Here is a 13526-nt window from a genome sequence, read left to right on the forward strand (position 1 = left end):
ACAAATAGGGGCTGAATTCATTGAAGACCCCGCGTTAGACCCGCGACGCGTGGCGAACGCGGGAGTGCCCAAGTTTTGTCCGATTTTAAGTAGGATTAGGACCCTTTTATTTGGTTAACAACCCTAAACTATAAATAGATATTTTATTCATTATTATTGACGTGCTGGGATTATTCCAAGACTTGTAAGCCGTCATATTACCTTATCTCTAGATTTTTATTTCAATTTCATCTTTTTAACTCTAGATCATTCATGAAACCTTGTTGTTCATTGAGAATCATGAGTAGCTAAACTTCTCAATTCTAAGGTTGTGGCGAAAGACATGATAGTTGGTTTGGTGACTATTTCTATCAATTAAATTTCCATATTTTGGGTTGCTTATTTATTCTTGATCTTAATTGTTTGATTATCTGGCTAATAGTTAGACACTATCTGTGGTGCCTGAATTAGACTTGAGAAAGGGAGTTCACGTACGTAATAAGAATAAATAGAGTTTGTTCGATTTAATCGTTTAGCTACTGAGGATAGAGATATACCCTTTAGCTCTACTTAGTTGAATACGGAGAATTAAATGCGTTCTTGTTACCTCTGATGACCATAGAGATATAGGCGTTATAGCAACATCTACAGGCTTGTGAGTAGTTCGAGAGAATATCATAAAGTTATAATTAACCTGTCAACTAGTAACCCAGGAAATAAAATAGGTGGAATTGTCCGAAGATCAACTGGATTGTCAAAAGCCATGACCCTAGATCTTTCTCTCATATGATAAATCTTACAGTCTTTGTCAAAATACTCTCAGTCACAAAAACACCCATCACAAATTGTTTACTTTTTAGTTTTAGTTTAGAACAACAAACATCTTGATTTTCACTTTCTTGAATAGTTTCATTCGAATTTGAATCAGTTTAACAGTAGAATCTAAGTCTCTGTGAGATCGATATCTGGACTTAACAGTCTCTATTACTTTACGACCGCGTATACTTGCGTGTGCGTTTGGGAGCAACATGCATCACTGTCCATGTACGGTTTAAGGATCTTCAACTGCATTCAAGCTTGTTGTTTGACTTTTCGGAGCACTCCCATGATTTGATGTTTTCTTGAAAATCCTCGTTAGCATAGGGTCCAATTTGAATATGATCAATAAGCATGGTTGTGTATCCAAACTAATAGTGTGAAAACATAACACAACATATACATATAGCATACACATGAGACACAGAAGGTATAGAATCCCATGTCAAAAAATATACTTCACTCATTGCGTACTATAAACTCTCTAAAGACTTTCAAGAGAGTATAAAGGTACGAGATATAATCCGGCTCTAAAAAATAAGATCTATGTGAATTTGCGGAAGAAAATACAGAAAATTGGTTGATTTCATCGATCTATCAAACCTAGAATGAATTCGTAGATGAACATTTAGAGAGAGAAAGTAGCTGCGCAATGACTTCTTTTATTGAGAAAGAATGAAAAATCTATCTGAAATTACATGTGCACTAACTATATATACAATTGGATAAAAGTGGTAAACTATGCAAATGTGACTACATTATAAATATATCAAGTGATAGAATGGAATGGACTAGGCTAATCCGGTGGGCCAGCGTGTATTGTGCATTAGCCTGTATGTGAACCTCCTTCTTGTAATCCAATACCCCCCCCTTCAAGCTGGAGGGTGATAGAACACCAAGCTTGGAAAAAACAGAGTGATGATGAGCACCTGTGAGAGTCTTAGTAAAAATGTCAGCAAGCTGGTGATGGGTAGAAATATAGTGCAAAGATATAAGACCAGAAGCAAGCTTCTCTCTGACAAAATGGCAGTCAAGTTCAATGTGCTTAGTCCGCTCATGTGCCACAGGATTCTTGGCAATGCTGAGGGCAACCTGATTATCATAATATACCGGAACAGCAGTAGAGACAGAGACACCAAAATCATGAAGTAATCTGACAAGCCAAACTATCACAGCAATATTTTTCCTCAAGGCTCTATACTCAGCTTCGGCTGAGGATAAAGACACAATGGGTTGTTTCTTGGCCTTCGATGACACAGGGCTGCCACCCAGAGTAATGAAGTAACCAGTGACAGACCTTCTTGATGAAGGGCAGACAGCCCAATCAGAGTCTGAATAGGGCAATAGAGACAAATCAGAAGTAGCATTTAGGAGAATACCCCTATCAGGATCCTTAACCAGATATCGGAGAACATGCAGAGCAACTAGATGATGAGATGACCGTGGAGCATTCAGAAATTGGATGAGATGTTGCACTGAGAAGGAGAAATCAGGTCTGGTGTGCTGGAGGAAATTAAGCTTGCCCACCAACCTTCGATAAATGGTGGGATCAGGCAGCAAGTCACCAGATTCAGGAGTAAGTTTGTTAGTCAAATCCAAAGGTTCCACCACAGGAGACACAAAGGAAGAATTGAACTCAGCCAACAGTTCCCTAGTGAACTTGTGTTGATTGACCAGAAAACCCTGATCAATTCTTGTGAGTTCTAAGCCCAGAAAATAATGAATGTCACCCAAGTCTTTGATTTTGAAGGCATCATCCAAATAAGATTTGAGAGAATTCATTTCCACTAGATCATTGCCAGCCAATAAAATATCATCGACGTAGACAACAATAATGACAATAGAACCAGAGACAACCTTGGTGAAAAGAGAATAATCATTGAGACTGGCAAGATATCCTCTGGACAACAAGGCAGAAGACAACTTAGCAAACCACTGTCTAGAGGCTTGTTTGAGGTCATAGAGGGACTTTCTTAATCTACAAACTAGATTCTCAGATGTGCTGGAGGAAGATGACAGAGTAATACCAAGAGGTGGTTTTATATAGACCTCCTCATCTAAATCCCCATGCAAAAATGCATTATTAACATCAAGCTGGTGCACAGTCCAAGAAAACTTGGCTGCAAGGGCAAGAAGACACTTGATGGTGGTGAACTTGACAACAGGGGAGAAGGTTTCATGGTAGTCAATCCCAGCCTTTTGAATATCACCCCTAATGACCAATCTGGCATTGTATCTCTCAATGGTACCATCTGATTTGAGTTTGATTTTGTATACCCACTTGCAAGGAATGGCCTTTTTATGGGGTGGTAAGGGAACAATATCCCAAGTATGGTTAGCATCAAGAGCCTGAAACTCCTGCATCATGGTTGGCTACCAAGCAGGATTGGAAACAGCCTGGTGATAGTACATAGGTTCTACAGGTTTGCAGGACTCAGAGAGAGAAGACGTAAGAGGAATAGAGTAACAAATATAATGTTTGAGGTGAGAAGGAAGAGAATGCAGTCTAGAGGACTGTCTAGGTGGGACAGGAGTAGGAGTAGGAATGGAAAGAGAAGGAGGGACACTTGGGGAAGTAGGTGCATTCAGAGAAGGAGAAGAAGTGGAAGGTGGAGCTGGAGAAGATGTGACAGAAGGAGAAACTGGAGGAGAAGAAGGTACAGAGGTGTAAGAGTATTCAAAAGAAGAGGTAGGACTGGAAGGAGAGGGAGAAGTAAAAATGGGATCATAGAAAGGAGAGGAAGCAGAAGGAGGAAAGTATTTGGAAGTGAAAGAAGCAGAGGGGAAGATATGTTCATAAAAGGAAACATCCCTTGAGTAGAAAATGGTGTGTTTGAGGAGATTATACAGTTTGTATCCCTTCTTACCTAAACTATAACCCAAAAATAGAGAAGTAATGGCTCGAGGTTGTAATTTATCTCTGTATGGATGAGGAACAGTGGCATAGGCTAAGCAGCCAAAAGATTTTAAATGAGAATATGTGGGACAGTGGCCATGAAGAACTTTATAAGGAGTTTTGTTAGAAAGAACACTGGAGGGAAACCTATTGATCAAATAGGTTGCAGTAAGGATACATTCCCCCAGAATTTAGTAGGAAGTTTTGATTGAAAAAGTAAGGCTCTGGCAGTTTCTAACAGATGTTTATGCTTCCTTTCCACTACTCCATTTTGTTGTATAGTATGTGGGCAGGAGGTTTGATGAATAATCCCAGCATTAACAAGAAATTCAGAATGAGCAGTGGAAGAGCCTAGTTCAAAAGCATTGTCAGTTCTGAGGTATTTAACAGATGCATTGAATTGAGTTTTAACTAATGCAAGGAAACCTTTGATGATGGAAAAAGCATTGCTTTTGCAGGAAAGAAGATGGGTCCATGTACACCTGCTATGGTAATCCACAATAGTTAAGAAGTATTTGAAATTATTGTAAGTGGTAGTGTGATATGGACCCCATAGATCAACATGGATAAGGTGAAAGGGTTCAGGGGAGATGGTGGTGCTATCTGGAAATGGCAATCTTTGTAGCCTAGCCGTAGGGCAAAGAGGACAAGTGAAGGACTGTTTGGAGGATACCTTACAAGTAGAGAAAAAAGGAATTGTAAGCATTTTAACAAAAGGCATATGCCCTAACCGTTGATGCCACAATATATCAGTCTTATTCATGGATGAATAATTACAATCACTAATAGGAAAAACTAAACAATCAGAAACATTAACAGAAGAAGAACTGGAAATAGGAAAAACAGTAGATGAGTTAACAGGAACAACAGATGGAGAACAAGTAGTGCTGATTTGACTGAGTGGCAACTGCAGTATATAACGTCCATGCTCAACCTTGCCAAGCTCCACTGGCCTCTTCAGAGAATGGCCCCGTAGAAGACGTGACACAGTTGTAAATAAGGTAGAATAAGATAACTGAGTTAAAATCTGATGAATGGAGATCAAATTAAAATGAAATGAGGGAACTAAGAGCACATTAGTGAGAATGATATCAGGAAATAGTGATAGAGACCCGAAACAGGTGACCTTGACTTTGTATCCATTAGGTAGAGTGACTAAGGATGGGGTAATAAGGGATTGAATGTTGTGAAGTAGGTGTTTGTAGGGTGTCATGTGGTTAGTAGCCCCTGAATCTAATATCCAGGAACTAGTTGCACTATGAGTAGCATTGCAAACCATAAAGCCATGTAACCTACTTATAGGATTGTTATACCAACCTGCAAAGCTAGCATGAGCTTGGGAATCTGATGGAAACTGAAGTTGATTGAACATGGTCAGCCGATGATCATACTGCTCCTTGGAGAATCCATGCAGTGGAATAGAATTAAGGTCTCCATGGAGAGGATCATATGGAGATTCAACTTATGCATAAGACACAGACCTCTTGTTCTTATTGAACTTAAACTCAGGTGGAAACCCATGTAATCTGTAACACTTGTCCATAGTATGTCAAGATTTCTTACAATACTTGCATATAAGAACAGAATTGTTGTTCCTCTGATCAAAGGAAACCCTCTGGGTGTAGTTTCTAGGATAATTTGATGTAGAGGAAAATGATGAGGCATGATTAGTGTTCCCAACTGAAGAACTATTGGAAGAAGAAGCCTGATTATAGTTGGAGGAAGTAGCATGACTGTAACCTCCAGAACTAGAAGTACTAGGAGCATAGTTGGGATATCCAATCAAACCACCCTTGCCTGAGGTGGAAGCACTGAAAGAGAAAGAGTTTGGGGGGAGAAAACACCTTTGCCAGGATTGATCTCCCTTTGTTTCTCATCTCTGACTAACATAGAGTAGGCCTTTTCAGCACTAGGAGTAGGACTGAGCATACGGATGTTGCTCTTTACTGTGGAATATGCTTCATTTAAACCGGATAAGAATTGGATGAGTTTTTGTGTCTCAGTAAGGTCATGCATAGCCCCACAGACACAAGGTTTGCCCAGAGACATTGTCTGAAGTTCATCCCATAGACCTTTGAGTCTGGTGTAATAAGTGGCTATGTCCAAGGAGCCTTGGAATGTAGAAGATATGGCTCTTTGTAAAGTGTAATACTGAGACATGTTCGCTACACCATACCTATCAGCTAAGTTATCCCAAACCTCCTTAGCAGTTTTGTAATATATAATGGGTTTAGCTATGTCTTTGGTCAAAGCATTCATAATCCAAGCCTTCACCATATTATTGCATCTCAACCGGTGTGGAAGGAGAGGAGAATTAGCAGCAGGTTGAGTAAATGATCCATCAATTATCTGAATTTAATTCTTAGCGGACAGAGAAATAATCATACCTTCCTTCCATTCTCCATAACCCTCACTGGAGAAGGGAATTGAAACTAACAAACTTCCCGGTGTATCTGAGGGATGAAGGTACAAAGGATGGAAGGGATCTAAGGTATTCGAAGTACTACCTACTGTCTCAGAAGTACTATTGGATTCAGTCATCATACTAAAACAATAATCGCGATTCTATGCAACAAATTACCAATCAAAATAGTCAAACAAGCATGTGATAGAACAAGTATGTAATCGAGTAGAGAGATGTCACCGGAGTCGAAGAATCATAAAACGTCACTGCAAGTACAAAGGAACGTGAGCAGTAACCACAATTCTACAAAATCCCCAATTTGACGAAACCTTAATTTGTCAAACTCAACCAAATCTAACAATTTGCACTTGATTCAGTGTGTAATGTTACCACGAGCAAAACCTAGGTGTCGCGATGTAGAAATAATCCTCAATTTGAGAGAAAAATCGATCGAAAAACTTGAACCGCAAGAACAAATGAAGAACACAATTTTTTTTTAAAAATTACTTCAATCTAAACATAGATGAGCAGGATACGCTCTGATACCATGTGAATTTGCGGAAGAAAATAGGAAAATTGGTTGATTTCATCGATCTATCAACCCTAGAATGAATTCGTAGATGAACATTTAGAGAGAGAAAGTAGCTGCGCAATGACTTCTTTTATTGAGAAAGAATGAAAAATCTGTCTGAAATTACATGTGCACTAACTATATATAAAATTGGATAAAGTGGTAAACTATGCAAATGTGACTACATTATAAATATATCAAGTGATAAAATGGACTAGGCTAATCTGGTAGGCCAACGTGTGTTAGGCCTTGGCCTGTATGTGAACCTCCTTCTTGTAATCCAATAATCTAAGACTAGCACCCATTGATGATAGAAGTGGGGGCTCACTGATATATATATATAAGCAGAGGAGAAGCCTAACTCGTAGCGTCAATTTCGTGAACTCGTGAATTTGAAAGCATAAAAGAATAATCATGCCAAAGAGCCAAGATAAGGTACAACCTTTTTTCACTCAATAAGTGAAATAGACTCTTTCCTATAATTAGGGGCAGAGCGAGACCGTAGAAAGCATGAGTTTGCATAATAATAAGATGTCATAAACAATTCACAAATACATTTATGAAACAATAAGCATTTCAAAGTATTTCATAATCGAAATTGTCTGAATAGGCCTTGAACTTTATTGATTATATTTTATTTTAACTAGGAAATCTCTATAGTCACCAACGTAACTGAAATCACAGTGTGTACATTAAAGAGGCCGAGCATCCGTCTCCTATCGACTAGGCTGTCTTGTCGTGATGTTTTACGACTCGAACTAAAAGTTTGCTACCAATGATATAACATAGACGCCACTCACAAATGGTCAAATTATGATTCCTTACTGAGACACGTGGTTTCTAGACAAATGCCAATCCCTTTGGAAGCAACTATGCTCCCAATTCCTAATGTCCACTCAACAAATTATAACTTACAACATATGACCACATTTAGGTACTTTTTTTTTTCCACTTAGATTCGGCATAGAGGTCTTTAGTCAATCCTTAAGTCACATTTTAGCATAATAGGCTTTCAACGTAAATGATGAAATAAAAAGAAGGCTTTCAGCGTAACTTGTATAGTCGAAACAAATTAATAAACTTGAAATCATGAAAGCTAGCTGCTCAACATAATTATTTGCATAAAGCATACTTGAATCATAATATAATGTGCTATCTAACATTTTCAATCAAGGTATTAAAAATAGCCAAACCATCAGGTACATACATATACGCAATTCATATGGTTGCACAACATAACATTTTACAAGATATTAAGGGCTCTTTTGATATCAGCGATAATAGATAATTAATTCTGATATTAAAATTAAGATGAGTTTATTCCTCTTTTGATTGAGATAGAATCGCGATATAACTAATCCCGAAATTAGTTATTTCGAAATTGTAATGTTATTTTTTTCCTTATGGGATAGTAGGATAACAATTCAGGGATAACTTGTTTTCGGACCAAATGACCCCTAAAGTAAATATTCCAATTCAAATAATATAAAGATTAAAATTAGTTTAGAAACCAAAATGTTATTTTTGGTTCCTTAGGGAAGGGGTTAGTGTATTTGCGAGGAAATTGCAAAGATCCACAAAGTAAGCCCAACCCCCAATTTTTGTCCAATTGAAAAAAGACTCTATAAGCAGCCCAAAGCACCTCACAGACCAGTAAACTAGTGCCACATCAGCTCGAATGAGGTGGCACAATCACCCGCAGGTAAAGCAAAAAACAAACCGAGTCAGATCTGCAAATATGAGAAAAATGAGGGACCTTTAAGAGAAAAATACGTGGTGCTATTTGAATCACAATCCTTTAATGTAACGAAAATAAAAAATCATCTCTGTTTTTATAAAAGTTTCTCTCTCCCAAAACCCAAACCCTCTTTTTCTTTCTTTCTTTTTATTATTATCTCTCTCTACTATACTATTGCTTTTGTGGCGGCTGTTGAAACACAGTTGTTTTTTAGGGTTTGAAGATCTATCTTTCTTATGGCTGCTGGTGCTCCTCCTTCTGATCGTATCCTTATTACCATCTTTACTTATATATATATATGGGTATTCATTGTTTTTTTTTTTTGTTCAAATCGAGCCAAATTTGAGCTTTACATGTTCTTGATATACAGTAGATATATGTATGTCTATGTTCCATGGTGTAGGTTTTTTATATGGGTTTATTGTGATTTTATAGATATGGTTATCTGTGTGTTCATTGTTTTTTTATTTTTCTGTTCAAATCGAGCTGAATTTTGATTTTTACAGTGGATATATGTATGTTTATGTTCTATGTGAGAGGCTTTTTTATCTGGGTTCATTGGGCTTATATAGATCTGAGCTTGTGAAGTTTGTTTTGAGCTTTTTGTTGTTTTATTTTAATACAGAATGTTGTTTTTTTAAGTGGGTATGTTATTTAGATTATTTTTTTTTTGTTAATAAAGGATATGTTTTTCAATTTTCTAGTTGGTATGTTCAGCTTATACATGTTGGAAGCGACTGATTTGGATATATGCGACTTGGTGCCCGTTTGGCCATGAAAATTGTGAGTATTTGGAAAAAGTAGTTTTTGTTTTCAAAGTGAAAAATGGTATTTGGGTTTGTGTTTGGCCATGAATACAAATTGGACTTGTTTTTGAATTTTGTGAATGATTTGGAGTGAAAAAAATGAATAACTTTTTGGTGTTTTTCAAACTTCAGAAAATTCTGGAATTTTATGGCCAAACATGATTTCCGGAATTCAACTCCGGGAAAAAGTAAAAAATATTCATTTCCAAATGGCCACTTGGTGTTAAAAAGTAGACTTTTCCTTTGGTTTTGGTGTGCTAATTTCTTTAATTATTTAAAATGGTGGATTTGAAGTGTTCTATAGGCTAGTTTTTTGTAAATTTATTTTTCATAATTTGAAAAGATATGTCCCATTCAGTCCAAATTTGATTACTATTATCGGAAGTTTCTCTTGGCTTAGTTTTTAACGAGTTCTTTTGGCGAATTGTGTGGAGAAGTGTTATTCCTTTACTTTACTGCTATAGAAGCTGCAGATTTGCTGCAGAATTTGTCATTGGATTCTCGGAATAAGACTCTTGAACTTGCAGAGGCAAAAAAGAAGGTAAATTTCCTTCAGTCATTTAATGATTGGTTTCATTCAATTGGTCTACAGTTTGTAATTGTAAATTTTGATCCTTTTTTCAGCCTTCTGGGAACTCTGCAGACGGGGCAAACGGTCAGGTCCAGTCAATGGATCCAAATCGGTCTCTGACACCTCTGTTGCCAGAATTCATGGATCCAAATTTGTGCTATGTTCCTAATAATTATGCCTCACCAGCATACTATTATGGTATGTTAATTTCAGCTTCGCTTTGCGTTCGAACAACATATAAAGTACTTTTGCTATGATTTTATAAAAGAAAGTAACTTCTATTTGGATAATGATGTCTTTTTTGTTTATCTATATGTTTATTTTAGGCACATGACAGTGCTTCATCCTAACATATTTTCTTATCTGCTGTAGGATATGATGCTTCTGCTAATGAGTGGGAGGACTATTCAAGATATATGAATCCGGATGGAGTTGAGATGCCTGTAAGTTATTCTACTTGAACCCTTTGCCACAACATTTGATGTGTCAAATGTTTTTCCTAACAGACTTGCTTTCTAGCTTGAGCAAATATTGCTTTTTGTCTATGTTTGTGATTTTGAGTTGATTGAAATGCAGGGAGTTTATGGGGACAGCGGGTCACTTATGTATCATCCTGGATATGGATATGCACCCTATAGTCCATATTCACCTGCTACTTCACCTGCCCCGACTGTGGGGCATGATGGCCAGCTTTATGGATCGCAACAATACCATTATCCGTATTACCAGCCCCTTCCCCCAACCAGTGGTTCAAACACTACTCCAGCTGCCCCGCCAAAAGGTGAGATCGCCACCTCTGCAGCGGCTGCTGACCAATCATCGTTATCTGTGGATTCTGCTAATGGAAATTCTAATGTCGTTGCAAATGGTGGTGTAAAGGGGAATACTGGGCCTATGCCTGTGAGGCCTCAATACCAGAACTCATCCTTAAATGCTAATGGTTCTTATGGACTGGGTGCCTTGCCTGGAGGAGTTGCTTCAGGTTATCAGGACCCTAGACTAGGTTTTGACGGTGTGAGATCTCCAATTCCATGGATTGATGGGTCAATGTTCACCGACGGGCAAGCTAGGACAGGCAATTCTTTTACACCATCATTTTCAAATGGCTATGCTGCTCCATCATCAAAGAATCAGAATTATCAAATGGTATGATATTCGAGAATATTGATCTGTACATTTACAGTCTCCTTTAGAAACTTATAGTTTGTATTCTAGTAACTGTGTTTAAGGCAATTTCTTGTTGACACCGACTCTACTGTTTGATTGTCAGGGTTTGCACCACCCAAGGCCCTCGTCTGGCGTGAACACAACCAATGCTTATATGAATAGGATGTATCCCAACAAATATTATGGGCAGTATGGGAACACATTCAGTTCTGGCATGGGCTATGGGTCTAACCGGTATGATTCTCGCACTACAGGTCGTGGGTGGATGACAGCTGATAACAGGTTTAAACCCTCGAGGGGTAGAGGAAATAGTTTTTATGGCTACGGCAACGAAAACATGGATGGTTTAAATGAGCTCAACAGGGGACCAAGAGGTAAAGGATCCAAGACTCAGAAGGGTTTTACACCAGTTGCTCTGGCAGTCAAGGGGCAGAACATCCCCCTTGCTGTAACCAAAGATGCTGAGAAAGATAAACCAAGCCTTGTTCCTGACAGAGAACAATACAACCATCCAGATTTTCCAGTGACATATACTGATGCCAAGTTTTTTATCATCAAGTCATACAGTGAGGATGATGTGCACAAAAGCATCAAATATAATGTTTGGGCTAGCACACCAAATGGTAATAAGAAGCTTGATGCTGCTTACCAGGAAGCTCAACAGAAAGCTGGAGGCTGCCCTGTTTTTCTTTTCTTCTCGGTGAGTTTTCTTAGATATATTTTTCTCCATGTCCTTTTTAGTTTATTCTGGTCATACATGTAATTTCTATTTGTTTTAAGTTTGCATACCTTGTTTTTATTGCTTATATTTGGTCATCTTATGCAGGTAAACACAAGCGGACAATTTGTTGGTGTTGCAGAGATGGTAGGACCAGTTGATTTCAACAAGAATGTGGAGTATTGGCAGCAAGACAAGTGGATCGGCTGTTTTCCTGTCAAGTGGCACATTGTGAAGGATGTTCCAAACAGCTTGTTGAAACACATCACGCTGGAAAACAATGAGAACAAGCCTGTTACCAACAGCAGAGATACTCAGGAGGTATGGCACTTCAATATTGTGAGCAAGATGGAAGGGTAGTGATTTTCTTGTTCAAAAAAAAAAAAGATGGAAGGGTAGTGATTTTTGGTCGTTGTGTTATTGTTTTTTCTGTCCGGGCTAATCTGACCTTTGAATTATTGTCAATTAAGTTTTCCCAACTGTTCACCTTTCCCAAAAGAAAGGGGTTTACAAGCTGTTTCTCTGTTTTGGTACAGGTTAAATTGGAGCAGGGTCTAGAGGTGCTTAAGATTTTTAAGGATCATGTTAGCAAACAGTGCATCCTTGATGATTTTGAGTTCTATGAGGATCGTCAGAAGAGAATTCAGGAAAAGAAGGCCAAACAGCAGCTATACCAGAAGCAGGTAAGCTTATATTTGCCACATTTTTTGCTATTAAATGAATTAGAAAAAGAATATGTTGGTGTGTGCTTCACTTGTTGTGCATTTCACAAGTCGATGTCTTTGTAATAATAATCTGCCTTTTGGTAGTAAAATATGATTTTTTTTCTTTGTTTCAGACTCAGGTATGGGAAGGCAAAGCTAGTGAAGAGAAGAGCAAAGAAAATTCGAACGTTGAGCTTAAGTCACAGAAACCTTCCGAAGTTTCTGCAGGTTTGAACAAAGAAAATTCACCGGCTGCTCAGACTAATGTGGAGGTCAAGCTTGCAGAAAATGTATCAGTTACTAACTCAGGAGTTGATGTGAAGGGTGCGAAACCAGTCAGTGTACCAGAAAAGAAACCTGTAGCTGAAAATGGGCTTGCTTGCTAATGGATGCTAACTTCAGCTAATGAAGGGCGGTCTGTGGTTAAGAGGTCCTAGATTTGAGCTTTATGACTACATGATGATATGCACGTGAGTGGTGCTTGGTTAAAACTCATAACCATTGGCTGCCCTTTTTATCTGAGCAGTATCTGGAGTTGGTTGTTGCTGGAAATAAAGTTCCCAGAGAAAATTCAATATTGTCAAAGGCTAAGTCTATCTGTTTCTTAGAGTTCAGAAAGCGCGGAAGCCCCATTTTTCATCCTGTTTCTTTGTTTTAGCTTGACCCGGTTTCATACTTTGTTTTGGGTATTTAGGATAGTTGTCTTTTTCTGTTTTGTTTCTTTCGACTTGTGGCTTATTTTGGTCCAGTTTTCCTTTTTGTTTACAAGTTACTTGGGCTTTAGCGGTGGGGTTCTTGTTATTATTAGTTTTGGCTCCCAATCCTATCTTGTAAATCTAGATCAATCTGTTGCGGCAGTTTAGCATTGCTTTTATTACTAATGAAAAAGAGCTAGAAGCAAGGTGGGAATATTGCAATATAGTTAATCTAGGAAGCTTTTGACAGTAATGCTTCACATTTTTGTCCCTGTTCTCTTTACTTTTTTTACTGTTCGGTGTTCATTCTTAGTGCAAATTCAGTCATGTTAATTGCGTTTCTTGATTTGTTTGTTAGGAACCTGGATGTATGTGGAAAGTTGTCCTTTAAGAAAACTAGTGTCTTTAGAGGGGAGAGCCGAAAATCATCCCTTAAATGTATACCGACGGTGAACACCTTA

At 38.1% G+C, this 13526-nt stretch overlaps 1 protein-coding gene across 2 annotated transcripts; it reads left to right on the forward strand.

The window, feature by feature from the left end:
• Positions 1–8497: 8497 nt before the first annotated feature.
• Positions 8498–13325, forward strand: LOC132626496 (YTH domain-containing protein ECT4-like). 2 transcript variants are annotated; one of them, XM_060341398.1, is made up of 9 exons: positions 8498–8668; positions 9675–9751; positions 9835–9979; positions 10154–10224; positions 10358–10927; positions 11052–11648; positions 11775–11987; positions 12203–12349; positions 12505–13325. In XM_060341398.1, exons 1-9 carry the CDS (start codon positions 8641–8643, stop codon positions 12754–12756), a joined length of 2100 nt encoding a protein of 699 aa, XP_060197381.1. In that variant the 5' UTR covers positions 8498–8640; the 3' UTR covers positions 12757–13325. The 2 variants fall into 2 exon arrangements, with proteins under 2 accessions (XP_060197381.1, XP_060197382.1); XM_060341399.1 differs by having other exon boundaries at positions 9678–9751.
• Positions 13326–13526: the final 201 nt, after the last annotated feature.

Source organism: Lycium barbarum, chromosome 2, assembly GCF_019175385.1.
Source record: "Lycium barbarum isolate Lr01 chromosome 2, ASM1917538v2, whole genome shotgun sequence".
NCBI classification, from domain to species: Eukaryota; Viridiplantae; Streptophyta; class Magnoliopsida; order Solanales; family Solanaceae; genus Lycium; species Lycium barbarum.

What these genes read in the sequence shown, in the direction of transcription:
- LOC132626496 (XM_060341398.1), top strand. Translation starts at nt 8,641, where the DNA reads ATGGCTGCTGGTGCTCCTCCTTCTGATC. An exon ending in ACAGCAGAGATACTCAGGAG is followed by an intron (nt 11,988 to 12,202) that starts GTATGGCACTTC and finishes GTTTTGGTACAG; the next exon opens with GTTAAATTGGAGCAGGGTCT. An exon ending in AGCAGCTATACCAGAAGCAG is followed by an intron (nt 12,350 to 12,504) that starts GTAAGCTTATAT and finishes TCTTTGTTTCAG; the next exon opens with ACTCAGGTATGGGAAGGCAA.